Source organism: Dunckerocampus dactyliophorus, chromosome 10 (genome assembly GCF_027744805.1).
Source record: "Dunckerocampus dactyliophorus isolate RoL2022-P2 chromosome 10, RoL_Ddac_1.1, whole genome shotgun sequence".
NCBI lineage: Eukaryota > Metazoa > Chordata > Actinopteri > Syngnathiformes > Syngnathidae > Dunckerocampus > Dunckerocampus dactyliophorus.
In genome coordinates this window covers 23380669-23395358 of record NC_072828.1, presented here as the reverse complement: position 1 = coordinate 23395358, position 14690 = coordinate 23380669, and the positions used below count along the sequence as shown (strand labels likewise).

At 39.7% G+C, this 14690-nt stretch overlaps 1 protein-coding gene across 2 annotated transcripts in view; it reads left to right on the top strand.

Annotated features, from left to right (window-relative positions):
• rabgap1l (RAB GTPase activating protein 1-like) overlaps window positions 1-14690 on the top strand; it is a 117642-nt gene that overhangs the window by 25766 nt on the left and 77186 nt on the right. For both annotated transcript variants that reach the window (XM_054788520.1, XM_054788521.1), the window contains exons 12-13: window positions 7755-7848; window positions 9803-9953. In XM_054788520.1, coding sequence (XP_054644495.1) covers window positions 7755-7848; window positions 9803-9953 — 245 coding nt within the window. The remainder of the gene's footprint in view (window positions 1-7754; window positions 7849-9802; window positions 9954-14690) is intronic.

Here is a 14690-nt window from a genome sequence, read left to right as displayed (position 1 = left end):
CAGTTGTTTTCTTGAGCAAAGTACTAAACCATCAGTTGACTCTGCATGCTGCATCATGAACGTTCGAATCAGTTTTACTTCCATTCCAAAGCAGCAATGCCATCATCTGTGATATGTTAGTATTACAACAGTGGGAAAATGCATTGGATCCACACACAGTAGAAAGATGCTCTGTAAATGCACCCCATTTATAATTTACTATACAAAATGACATTTCTGAAACAGAACTGCTGTGAGACCTGCCTTGTTTCACCAAGAAGTGTACAGTATTTCTCTGTGTAGTACAGAACATGTTTTATTGTGTTTCCGCTTTAGGGCATTCCAAAACACCTGTTTGCCGGGATGCCAGTCCCAGGGGTATGATTTGGTACACTTGTACAAGGTGTAACTAAACACGTGCTGTCTATTGATTGAGTCTTATTCCGTGTTCCAACAAAAAGCGAAATTTAAACTAGAAAGGTACTCAGTAGTGTGCACATCTCCACTAAGGTGAAAAATAATGTGGTCTGGATATGAACACAAATAATTACTGGCAAGGAACAATAGAAATCCAATTTCCCTTGTGAAATTAATTTAAAGCAGTGCAGTCAATGTGCAAAACTTTAATGATCACAAGAGCGAAGCAAATGACCATGAAATGCTCTAAAGACGCTCTGCCAAGTCTCTAAGGGTGTGATAAATTAAGCCAACACTTCACACCAAAAACTAAGATGCAACTAACTGAAAATAGCTGGAACAGACAATAGCCCGCCACAAAGTAGAGATGAAATTGTGGGAACTTTTAATACCACGATTATCGTCACCAAAAAGTGTTGTTAAAAATGCATTTTTGTAAAAATCACAGATGTGCATAGTTCATTTTTGCCATCGTGTTTAATTGTGATTAAAAAAAAATGGCCGCCTACAACATTTAAAAAAAAAAAAAAAAAAAAGATAATACAGTAACAATAGTCTTGTTGGAGCAGGACATCATTATGCTTGTCTGCTGCTGATGTTTAGTATTTTAGTCCTGTTTTTGTTAGTGTTGTTATTATTATTAAAGAGACTGTATGCAACTCGCTCCAGACCAAAAAATATAATTACACCACCACCAGCAAGCATATGTTACCAATAGTGATTTCAAAGAACAGATTGTACTATATTTTTCACAATTCCGAATCAAACAGCATAAATAAGCATTGTGGTGAATTTTGTTCATAAAATCATTTACTTCCGTGTCTGTGGGGCATGCGCGAGTCTTTGTGTGGTTATGATAGGCTACACATTAAATGATAGCTGACGTTAGTAGCTAAACTTTGTCAAATCACTATCATTAGCTGACAACAAAACATAACTAGTGCGCATGCGAGTGTTAAGTCGGCATACTCAAAGCAGGGAGAGGCAGGATATAATGCTCGCAGTTCGAATGTTGGCACCCTCTAGGCAGCTGGAGGAACCCCTTGCATACAGTCCCTTTTTAACACAATGAGAATTTGCACTGAAGATACAGTACATGACAATACAGGAAAAGAACAGTTTTTGTTTCGATGCATCGAAGACGAGCTACAGTATTTCACAGTTAAACCACTGACATTTTCACCCAGTAGTGAAGTAACCGTACCGTACATTTAGCTAAACGTAAACTAACCTTGAAATGTTAAGTTGGTAACACTGTTAAGGTGTGGATTGTGGACATGAACATGGGACAGAATATTGCCATGTCCCTCTTCAGGGAGATTTTCTTTCTTCATGTTCTGTTGACAGTATAGGCCTATTTGTTGAGTAGCACATCGGAACAAAAATGTAGCCACACGTCCACTCAAGTCCTAATCGTAGGCCAAAAAATCCATTATTTGCAATTTGCTGTACAGCCAGGAGTGAGTAACGAAACAAAATAGACTCGTACACACACGACTACAAATCACATTAAGATCAAACAAGTCACACGATGCTGTTGAGGAGTCCAATGGTCCAAATGGGTCCTTAAGTCTGTTATTCCTACACCTTAGCAACTGGATGGCAGCATCTTGTACTCTGCATGAAGAGGGTGAGTGCAGTCGCCTCGGATAGTCTGTACTTTCTTTGTAGCTGTCGCTTTGTGTAAGAGTGCAAGTCCTTCAAGGTTAATGCCATTCTCACAAAGTGTTCCAGCCTCTCCTTATTTGTCAGAGTAATAGACCCAAACCAGCAGATAAAAGAAAAGAAATAAAACTGGTTCAATAAAACAAGAGTGAAACATTTTCATAAAACAACTGTCGACATTAAAATTCCTCAATTTGCAATAAACGTACAAACGCTGGTGGGCCATTGCACTTACTGCACTAATATTACCATCGCATTTAAGTGCATCATCAATTACTGTCCCCACTTAGAATGATTCAACACCCATAGTAATGCTAGTTCTATTTAACTAATTGTTATCTACAGTGTATACACACACACATATTTACAAGCACATATATATAAAAATAGCGTGTTAACGGCAGGAACTAATTTATTTGATTAACTACATACATTTTTTTGCCTAATTAACCTAGAAGAAATCAGACCTCACAATTTCTCAGCATTTTCTTTCCTGTCATATGACTGCGTGCTGTCGCTTGTCCATTGTTTATGTGTTCCACAGTGTTCATATGTGCGGATGCCTACCCGTTTCGGAACACATACACAACGATAGACAGGCAACAGTGCACAGTAATGCAACTGGAGAGAACGTAATGCCGAGCCATTGTGAGATCAGATTTTTTTTTGAGGAGGCATTTTTGTGACGCAAATGTATTACTCTTTTGAATGCATATTGTTTTGAGAAGCCAAACTCTTAAGTGGCGCCACCAACTAACCGGAACTATGTTCCTTGTCACTGAAATCCGACCAGAACTTGGCTCAAGGGACGAATGCCCATCCGATACCGATACCTTGCCGATACCGATATGTGTAACATCACATATCTCCTGTGGTGGAATTAACACATATCTGCTGTGAAGCTAATGGATACAGCATCAGCAATTAGCTTCTCAACGTGGCTGTAACAACATTGTACAACATTGTAAAACACTCGAGAAATACTTGCAATTAGCCTTAGGCTTTCACATTTGTTTTAAAAGTCAATAGAGTAGCCATTTATATTTTTTTGATCATGAAGAAGTCCAGAGAAGAAAATCAAGTGTCATAATTTTCATGTCGGCCTAGCACTCTTAGTGCAGCAGTAGTGACGGAGCCAGAAATTTTTCATTGGGGCGGCCAAGGTGAGACCATTACTCACATAGCGGTGGCAATAAGTTCATATCTGAAATGTCTAGATGGCCAGTGGGGTGGCCGGAGAGTGACCAGGGGTGGCCACGTAACTCAGTACTGTGCAGCAGCTCGCTGTATTCGTTTCCACGCCACATTTCAAAGTACACAGTAATTCCGGGCCAAAATCAGATTTTAATGAAATTACATCTGCAGGTAGACATTAAAGGGATAGTTCGGATTTTTTTACATGATGTTGACATCCCCATCAGTAGGACTATTTCAACAGTGACTTACCCCCCCATTTGGTCCCGCAAGTCCAGTTCTGGTTGGATTTCCGTGACGAGGAACGTAGTTCTGCTTAGTTGCTGGGTGATTTAAGTAAAGAGTTTGGCTTCTCAAAACAATATGCTTTCAAAAGTATTTGCATCATAAAAATGCCTCCTCAAAAAAAAATCTGACCTCACAAATCTCTCTGCGTTATATTTGTCTCCTGCCGTGTCCCTGCGCAGAGTGAGGGAGTGATGTTTGAACCGCGATGTAGCAAGGGACGACTGTACAAGGGGTGAAAAGTCACACCCTCTTTTTGGTGAGCTGGTGAACGTTGAGAAGACGTCACCTAAATAAAGTTTTTACGATCAGTGTTCTGCCGAGCATATAATGCCTGTGACCCGTGAAGTATTTGTGACAGTTATGTCACGCTTTTGATTTGTGAATTCACAATGAAGAAACCAAAAGCGTAAATTGTGCTTTGTATTTGTTGTCGATGAAAGCTGTGACATTTTCATTCATGTCCTCAAATGAAAATGACAAATTTCAGATTTTTTGTATGATTTGTTGAATGAAAGAGTTTACAGAAGTTATGCACATTTCTAGACTAACATGCACACAAGTGGTTTGGACACTTTTTAACAACCCATTTATGCCTTATACAGGCATTCATGGACATTTACGTATGTTTATTAGAACTGATGACTCACACCTGCAGGTTACAAGAATTTTTTAACATAAATAATAGCAATAATTACACTTTGTTAAAAAGACAGTTATAGGTTGTGTAAAACGGGAATACACATGCCTTACGTAACCCTCGTGTAACAATCTAAGCACTAAAGCCCTAAGTGATTCTTTCAATTGAGTAAATCCACAAACTGCCACATTCATGAAATGTTTGTGTGAAAAATGTGGTTGTCAATACAGCTCACTGTTATCCTCGCAAGCAGCCTCAATTTTTTCACCTTGAAGCACTGACATGTATTAACGGAGAAGGGGGGAAAGTGTCTCTGCTGTGTACAATTGACCCAGCCAAAGTCACGCTTCTGCCTCCAATGCTGGAGCTGATGGCTTTCAACTGTCACTGTGGGAGCCATTCAGTGGGCTTGTTCTCTTACGCCCATCCCCTACCCTCGAGACAAAAAAATAGAGACACTCAGGGACATGGAGCTGGAGGTCAGGCGTACTGTGTACCGAGATGAATACCCTCAGAGAAAAGAAGCTTCGATATGAGCACGCATGCGTCTGATTTTTTTTTTTTCATTTTGGAGGCTTCAATGTGCCTGAAGCTGACATTCTTTTTCTCTCTGTGGTTCCCTCCACAGCATTGTCATTATTGCGTAGCGTAGTTTGTCACCCTTTCCAAACCCCCCTACACACACACACACACACACACACAACACAAAGCACTTTGTTATACATCCATGACACAATCCAGTCAACATCCAGATGTCGATGTTGTCATGGACATAACATGCATACTCATGACAGTAGTATCTTAAAGAGCCTTAATGAAAGTAGAGTGAATGCCCATCTCTCCCGGCCACGTGGTCTCAGAAATCAGTGGACAGAAGCAGCATCTTTGTGCAAAATCTGAACACTTGAAGGGCTGCATGAGCATGTATAAAGCCGTGAAAATCCCCTGCTGTGTCTGTTTAGATGTATAGAAGTCACAGTGTGCAGAGGATAGATAATAGCTGCATGAAGCACATATCTTAAGTCACTAATTCATAGGAAACTTCAAAGTATAGAATATTTTTGTTGTTGCTGTTGAGTGATAGACATCCATGCCAAAAAACGACAATGTTTAGTTGGACATTAGTTTTGGTTGTAGCACATATTATCTGTGGCATTTCATCAGTAAACGTTCGCATTGTATCCAGATAGCTGAAAGATCCTAGACCAGGGGTGGGCAAACTACGGCCCGGGAGCCACATCTTTTTATTATCCATCTTCTATGCCACTTGTCCTTACTAGGGTCGTGGGGGTATGCTGGAGCCTATCGCAGCTGACTTTGGCACACCCTGGAGCCTGCCAATCGCAGGCCACATATAGACAAACAATCATTCACACTCACATTCATACCTATGGACAATTTGGAGTCTCCAATTAACCCAACATGCACCTTTGGGAAAATACTCTGTGGTCTGATGAGACAAAAGTTGACATTTTTGGAAGGTGCGTGTCCCATTACATCTGGCGTAAAAAGTAACGCCGCATATCAGAAAAATAATATCAACAGTAAAACATGGTGATGGTAGTGTGATGGTCTGAGGCTGTTTTGGTGCTTCAGGACCTGGAAGACGAGCTGTGATAAATGGAACTGAATAAATGAACTGAATTAATTCTGCTGTCTACAAAAAAAATCCTGAAAGAGAATGTCGGGCCATCTGTTCGTGACCTCAAGCCGAAACTAACTTGGGTTCTGCAGCAATGATCCAAAACACACCAACAAGTCAACCTATGAAGTGGCCTAGTCAAAGTCCTGACCTGAATGCTATTGAGATGCTGTGGCATGACCTTAAAAAGGCGGTGCATGCTCAAAAACCCTCCAATGTGGCTGAATTACAATAATTCTGCAAAGTTGAGTGGGCCAAAATTCCTCCACAGCGCTCTAAGAGACTCATTGCAAGTTATTGCAAAGGCTTGATTGCAGTTTACCCTACTAATGTGTACTTGTTGTACATTGTGTTTGCTTTTTATACATTGACATCCATTTTGTGTTGAGCTGTTTAAAACAAACAGAATGTTTAATAATCAAAAAATGGCATAAAGCAGACATATTATCCAGTCTCTGTTTTTCAAAGGTACACTTATTATTAGAGGTGTCACAAGACACTCTGTTCACAAGACGAGACGATACACAAGATTGGGTCTACGAGAACGAGGCGAGACAAGATTTTAACATTACTTTTAAGAAATGTAATGGGCCTATGACTTTATCCAGTTCATTTTCATTTATTGTGTGATTAATTCATTATCGTCCCTGGCCTAGTGCCCATGAGGCATTTTTTTTCTGAACGAGAAATCTTGTCATGTTTTAATCTTGCGAGATCTTGTGATACAAGATCTTGTGACACCCCTACTTACGTATTATAGATAAAAACTTCAGTCTATGTGCCATTAATTGTGATTAATTACACGTTAACTATGGACAACATGTGATTAATCGCAATTTAGATTCCCGTGACACTCAGAAATACACTGCGCGCCTGAACGCCTAGTCAGCGCTTAAAATGAGGACAAAAGGAGACAGATACAGAGTTGTTTATCATTCTGTGTGCGTTCTATGAACAAATAAACCACCCACACACACATAATAAAGATGATAAATTGATTCCCTGGCTGGAATGTGTTTATAGTGCTTAATATAGTGTACTTTAAAAGAACCACTATCCATTCTTCACACAGTCTGAGTCACCATTGCGTGGATGCTGTGTTTGGGCACTCGACTCGTTTGTTATCGCACTGTTGGGCTGTACGATAACCAAGACAGTGTACGAAAACCGAGAAATAATTTGTGGCAATCATTTTTGAAGAAAACCGGGCCGTGCGAAAATAAATTTCCACTGTATTTGTCCGACATCATAGTAAGGTATGAGGGTACATTTTTTAACACCCACTTAAAGCTAAAATTAAGAAACTATGAAACCTGTATTATGCATGAAGTCCCCTTTCAGTCTTGTGTGTTAATTATTCAAACATGCTGATTACCTCTATTTCAAATAAATGGGCCAAGATAGCTTATTTATGGATGACTTTTTTGTGGTGCACAATGTTACATTTTTCTTGATATGTTTCTTTAGAGCATATTATCTATGCAGGCAGGTTCTACTAAGTAATATTCAAATCACATGTGCAAAAGTGAACATGCTGAACGCATCCACATTAGGCTATGTGTGTGTTTGTTCTAGTGGGTGGCTTATGTGTGGGAATCAGTCTCTTCACCAACAGAGTAGAGGCTAGACAGGCAGTTAATGCTGCCGCTTCTATGTACAAGTGTTTTGCTGTGCTGATTGCCTCTTGTTTGCCTTGCAAACTGCCAGATGGAGGAACATTACAATAATGGGAATGTGTAGGCCCAGTACAGGCTATCCATCCTCTATTAGATTGTGTGGTTATAACACAAAGGCACAATTTAAATGCATAGCACAGAGTCTTGGATTGAGTTTTGTGTTCTCATCTGGCCAAACGTCATAGGCATCAAGATACATCTACTATTGGAAACAAATGTCTAATAAATTTTCTGCGTGCATGTGTGTTTCCTGTAGATAGTGACAGTGAAATCTCCAGCGGGACAGGGGATGTTTCCAAAGATTGTCCTGAGAAAATCCTTGAGTCATGGGGAGGAATCCTCAACAGATGGTAAGGTCACCAAATTTTACAGCATAAAGCGTAACCATGCTTTTCTCGAGGTTTTACACACTTACACACTTTTTCAGTTGATTAAACAACATGTGACACAAGGATATGGTATTACAAAACTATTGCAGAATGAACAGCCTTGTAGCATTTGCTTGCTGTTGCATCAGCACAAAGTAGCTTTCTGGAGAATAGTTTGAGTTGGTCTCAGTATATTCTGTTGTCATTTTTAGGGTCAATAATTATAAACAGGCAGCTAGTTGTGTTAAAGGAAAACTGCAGTTTTGGGGAATTTTGCCCATCATCCACAATACTTATGTGAGACATGAGCACATGTCTTTCCCTTATTGAAAAACTACTAGCACGAGGCAGCTAATAATGCATGTACTGGGGATTCGCCTATTCCGCCGATAAAGCCATCTAAAAAAACTCTAACAATGCTTTGTTTTATATACATGCTGTGACCATGTAGTAACATGAACATTCATGACAACATATAATAATACCTACAGTATTTTGGTCATTTTAAGCATTACCAGAACTTTTTTTGGGCACATTGATTTCACAAAGCCCATAGCAACAACCGCTACTTCCGTCAACAACAACAGCATAGAGTGTGTTTGCTACCACTAATTATGGCAGACTTTGTGAGAGCCTCCGACAACTACTTTTTACTTTTACTCCCCCTGGGCAGAGAATAATGTTGCTGGATGCTAGGCAGATCCAACTGTTGTGAAACACTAAGCCATTGTTGTAGCACTAGTGCTAAACGTTTCATGGACAAAATAAGACCATAATAAAACAGTCACTTACAATGTCACTGGGATGCCGACTGGTGGGATGGCTGTATCTTTCAGCATAACACGTGCTTCCCATTCTGATAAATTCAGAATAGTCCTCAGAAAAAAAAATGCCGAGCGCTAACGAGCATCTAGCTGAGTCTTCCTAGCGATGTTGTTGGGTCGAAGTTGACAGCCAAAATCCTCTGCTTCAGACTGTCCAGTTTTTTGGTTGGTAGCGTGTGGAATTTCAAAGTTGACTAACTTTTCGGCTTATTGCCACTAACTTCTATTATACACGTGCAAAGTATAATTTACAACCTAGCATTTACTTTTCCAAACGCAAAGGCAATGCAGCAGCCCCAGTAGCTATACATCTCGGTAGTGGCCTGAGCCGATGTGAGTGACGCGCTGTGAGCAAGACACTGTGTCACTACGCCCGAAAAGTAGTTCTTTGATGTTAGCTCCTGTAATAACAATGTCACTTTAGTTAGTTAATATGCCGGCCATGTTATGTAAATGAGGCTTTGTTGGCGATTTTTTGAGTTCTTCTTCTTCTTCTTTTTCTCTAATCCTCTTACAGTATGTGTACTGTTAGCTGCCTCATGCTAGCAGATTTTCTCTATTTAGAATGCACAGAAAAGAGAAAGAAATCTGTTCATGTCTCACATAAGGATTGTGGCTAATGGGCAAAATTCCAACAAAGCACAGTTTTTTGTTAAACTTAAGCATGTGGCTGGTGACCTTTTTTTAATTGTGACATAACTGATCATTGATTGTGTTATGCTACAGTTTTGTTCTTTCTATGAAAGTTACTCGGCGAAGCACTTGTAAAAATTAATGTACTGAGCATATATTTAATGGGAGAAAATGCAATTTAAATTTGCAAAAGCTCATAAAACATGTTGTATTAATGTTTAAATCAATGTATGGCATTGCTATGTGCCAATTTGTCTTCCTTTGATGAGTTGTATGACTTCCCTTCAAATTCAATCATGCAAACTGAACCCATAGGCACTAATCCAATTAGCCCGCCCAGTAAATCCAGTTGTACCAATACATTCATATACGGTTAATTGTTATGCGGAATTGGTAATCCAGTTCGGGTTGCAATAGATTTACAGCTAGAATTAATAATGCTGGTTCACTGTGCTATTTATAAAAATACTGTGTGTCAGGCATGGGAACCTGTCCAGTCGTCCAAAGGGTTTGCACCCATTGGTCCGCAGCGGCATTCCTGAGCCACTGAGAGCTGAAGTATGGCAGCTGCTGGCCGGTTGCCATGACAACCACGACCTGCTTGAACACTATCGCATCCTCATCACCAAGGTAAATGAATGACAGACCAAGAAGGGATATTTCCTTTTGAAAAGTTCTTTTTGGCCTGCCAGTGTATGCATGGCACCCTGAAAAATATCTTTAATAATCACACCTACAGGTTTTCTCTGATTTATGCCTTTGAATTTCACTTAAACAGTGACTCAGATCAGATCAAGATTTATTACAATTATGTTCTTTCGAATTGACAATCTATTTTTTTACTTTTGTCCTTGGTTTAGTCATAGCTCAAATCTTTGAAAGAAGTGTGTACAGCTGTGGTGTGTTTTCGAGTGAGAGATTTGTTAATCAGCTGGCCCGAATGACAAAGCCTGCTGCAAGAGGTAGCAGCAGCAGTGGGAGGAGGTGATATAAACACACAAAGAGGACAAAGATCTTTGCTTTTATGGGAAATACAATAGTCTTTCTCTGTATTGCAGAGAGATGGTTAAATCTACCTACCACAATCAAAAAGCACAAGGGATGAAGGCGGGGACAGTCTGGTTAGAAAGATGAAGAGAGTAAAGAATATGGACCCATAAATGATGTTGTCATTGAAGGAAGGATTAGACCGAGGGAATCCTTGTAAACACCGGCAGGCTGGCGGATTTCTCTCTTTCCCGAGTCACATTTTTTGGTTGTGGTTCACCTGCTGTGTAAATTCCTGTCCTTATCTTCCTCAATGTGTTAGTTCCTCTTATAACGTTATCTGTTAAATTGCATGGATATTTTTGTCTTTCCTGTTTCTTTTTCGCTCTGGACCACTCTGTCTTATTTTATCACTTTATTTTCTTCACACGAAGAACCCAATCTTTATGTCGTTTTGTTTCATGACACAGTCTTTCTCTGCATCCGCTCCCCCCTTCTTACATAAGGCCAAGCCTTTTTATTTCAGATGATTTATTTTCAATTCACTGACTGGTACACACCCACCTCCTGTGTCTTGCTGGAGTATGGTATTGATAGGCGGGTGGTCGGGCTATTAATAGCTGCACCAAATGAATGGAACCGAGGGAATATGAAGGAGAGAGGCAAAGAGGGAACAATGACAGTGATGGCGAGGATGATGTGGAGCATATTAATGTGTATTGTCTGGGCTCAGTGACAACATTAATGCTAATTGGCTTTGACAGTAATTGAACTGCCGTCCTTATAGGAAGGGTTTAAGTGTAAATAATTGCTTTCTATCAGCAGGATATCTGGACAGGTGTTTAGTTTGTAATATCACATTTGATGAATCTTAAACCATGTTTGGCATCTATCAGTTAATATTGCACCAACATGTTTGGTCCAATCATTGCTTTTAAAATTAGATATAAAAAACATTGTTTGATTGATTTGAATGAAAAATAAATAATAAATGATAAAAACATTTGGCTGCACGATGGCCTCGTGGACCTGGGTTTGTATATCCGTTTGCATGTTCTCTTCGTGCATGTGTGGGTTTTCTCCGGGTACTCCAGCTGGGTGAATTGGAGACTCTAAATTGTCCATAGGTATGAATGTGAATGTAAATGGTTGTTTATCTATATGTGCCCTGCAATTGGCTGGCAACCAGTCCAGGATGTACCTCGCCTCTCGCCTGAAGTCAGCATGCCCCCGCGACCCTAATGAGGAAGAAGCAGTATAGAATATATATATATATATATATATATATATATATATATATATATATATATATATATATATATATATATATATATATATATATATATATATATATATATATATATATATAGATAGATAGATAGATAGATAGATAGATAGATAGATAGATATTTTTGGGCCGCACGGTGGTCTAGTGGTTAGCACGTTGGCCAACACAGTAACAGCCTGGAGATCGGGAAGACCTGGGTTCGGTTCTCCCTTGGGCATTTCTGTGTGGAGTTTGCATGTTCTCCTCGTTGTGCGCGTGGGTTTTCTCCGGGTACTCCGGCTTCCTCCCACATTCCAAAAAGGTTAATTGGCGACTCTAAATTGTCCATAGGTATGAATGTGAGTGTGAATGGTTGTTTGTCTATATGTGCCCTGCGATTGGCTGGCGACCAGTCCAGGGTGTACCCCGCCTGTCGCCCGAAGTCAGCTGGGATAGGCTCCAGCATGCCCCCGCGACCCTAATGAGGAAGAAGCGGTATAGAAGATGGATGGATGGATATATATTTTTTTACTTCCAGTAAGTGACACAAAATACATAAAAGACCAGGGAGCAGCGATTTCTCTCGTCTTTAGTCCGTTCATCCTGGGAACAACACTTCCTCATTCTCGAGGTGCATTCACAGACACTCTGAACTGTGGACATCATAATATCGATAAAGATGTCGTGGCAAAAAAAAATAATAAGCGGACATTCTTATCAGCATTGAGTACTGCTCGGAAATCCCAGAAAGTACATTCAGAACGTGAATTTGAAATTATAGTAATTTGCGTGGTGTCTTTGAACGCAGCCCCTCATTGCCCATTGATTAAAATATTCTGCTAGAATTAAAGAGACTATAGGTAAGTCGATTTTCACACTTGTGGTGTAGTTTAGCTTGCTTTAAATTCAGTTCATTTGGAGCTATTATTACATACGAATATATATAATTGTGTCATGTCATTTATCTTTCTTTTACTAAAATACAGTAAACATTGACATATTTCAGACATAGTTGCAATCATGATTGATTAATTTGAAAACTGTGATCAATATGAAACATTGTGATCATTTCACAGCCCTAATATGTACACACACACACACACACACACACACACACACACACACACACACACACACACACACACACACAAATATTCTTATCTTGTCTGAATCTATAGCCAATGTTGGACCCTCCCCATAAAATAAGCTTTCAGCTCTTGTGGCGTCCAACTCCAAGGTGAGAACTTCTCGGTTAGTAGCTGCTAATTTATTGAGCATTTAGCAGCATGTGGCTTGTGGCTGGCAAGCTTGATATCGTAAGTAAAGTGTCATGTTTAGTGTTGCCTTTCTCACAATTACAGTCATCACACACATTCACAAATGCACAATTTGTTACACACACCCTAGCCTCAGGGCATCTGAGACATTTCCAAATAACTCATCTGAGCTGGTGCAGCACTATATTTGTGGTTGGGTTTGGGGTTTGCTGGTGACATTTTAACAACCTTTTTGTCTCCCTCAAGCTGAACAAGCCCAAGGTGTGCTTCTACGCTTGAACCCACATCTTAAAAAAGCTCGGCCAGCTTTTTCTAGGCCTGCTTTTCCATAGACCAATCACACACATAGCAGCCAGTTTATTAAGAGGTCAGGACCTCTCCATGACAACATGGTGTGACGGCTAGATTCAGAAGCCTGGAACAACAATTTCACCGTGAGGATCATTACTCTCTAAGAAACTTTATGACAATGGCTACCTGTTTCTCTTTGACGTTGTAAAAATGTGTCCTGTACCTTGCGCCTTTTGTTGTATACATGGAAAGTCTTTAAGCTGCACCTAATGGAAATCACATCAACTCCTCATTGCCTGATTGTGTTGATAGTGACTGTTTTGTTGCTCTTTCAGACAAATACAAGACAAGTCCCCATGCCATGTAGAATAAAACGACATATGTGCATTTGGTCACTGGTAATGTCATTTACAAGACAGAATAGAGCCATTGCATCCATGCTCATATGCTGTAAAATTACAATTTGAATAGTTTATGAAATAAGAAATATTTTACCCGAATACTGTAGAACTGAAACAAATGGATATGAAAAGTTGAAAACCCAGTTGTTTTCCCTCTCCAATATATGTATATGTACGGTATATTAAAAAAACAAAAACAATTCCACCATGAGTTAAGAAGAAGGCTATTTCTGCAGACATATACATGACTTAAATCCACTTGCTTCGCCGCATGCTCTCTTTCAAGGTCTAAATTATACATTTTCATCAATCACAGCCTCTCGAAGAGAACACTCATGCTCCTAGCTCTTCCGTGTGTGTATAGAGACCAGCTGCACTACATGGCCACCATACAGCCCATCCACACCACTGCCATCCTTCCCTTTTTACAGCATAGGTCTATTCACAACCCCCTCCCCTCCCATCTGTGTGTCTCCATAATGTAGCCCTCAAGCTCCTATTCACATATCCATTGCATGAATCCAGCAGGCACTATGAAAGGACACCTTTCTTTTCCCTCTCAACATTATGAATATAAAATGTGAGGAATTTGTGTAAACATTTTTTTGACAGTAGCAACTAAAAAATGTACACATAATACTGTACATAGTACTGCTATTTCTGTTGTAGTCATAATTGCTGACATATTGTAGTGAATGCTCATACACTGTGTGTGTTTGTGTTAGCATAGCCTTCTAACCATCCTGACACTGATATGACAGCAAGGATTAAGGAGATCCAGCCTACAGGATCTTCTCCGATCACAACATTTCTGTTTCTCTTTGCCAGTACAGACTGTAGCCACACAGAATGGGTAAAGCTGTCTCTTCCTCAAAGCTCTAATTAAATGAAATAAAATGGCAGCATTTACCAAAACATGCAGCAATGGTGCATACACTTACAATAGACAATCGTCATCCTAACTTCTACAAATTTGTAACTGCTGCCTTTAGCAGACAAATAAAAACACAAATATTGTCTTTTTTTTCCTATTTGACTCCTATGAAAGATTTACATCTAACCTTTACATATTAATAAGAGATGCATCATGACCTACATGCAGCAAGGACAACAGGAGTGAGAGACTAATGAATACAAGTATCTC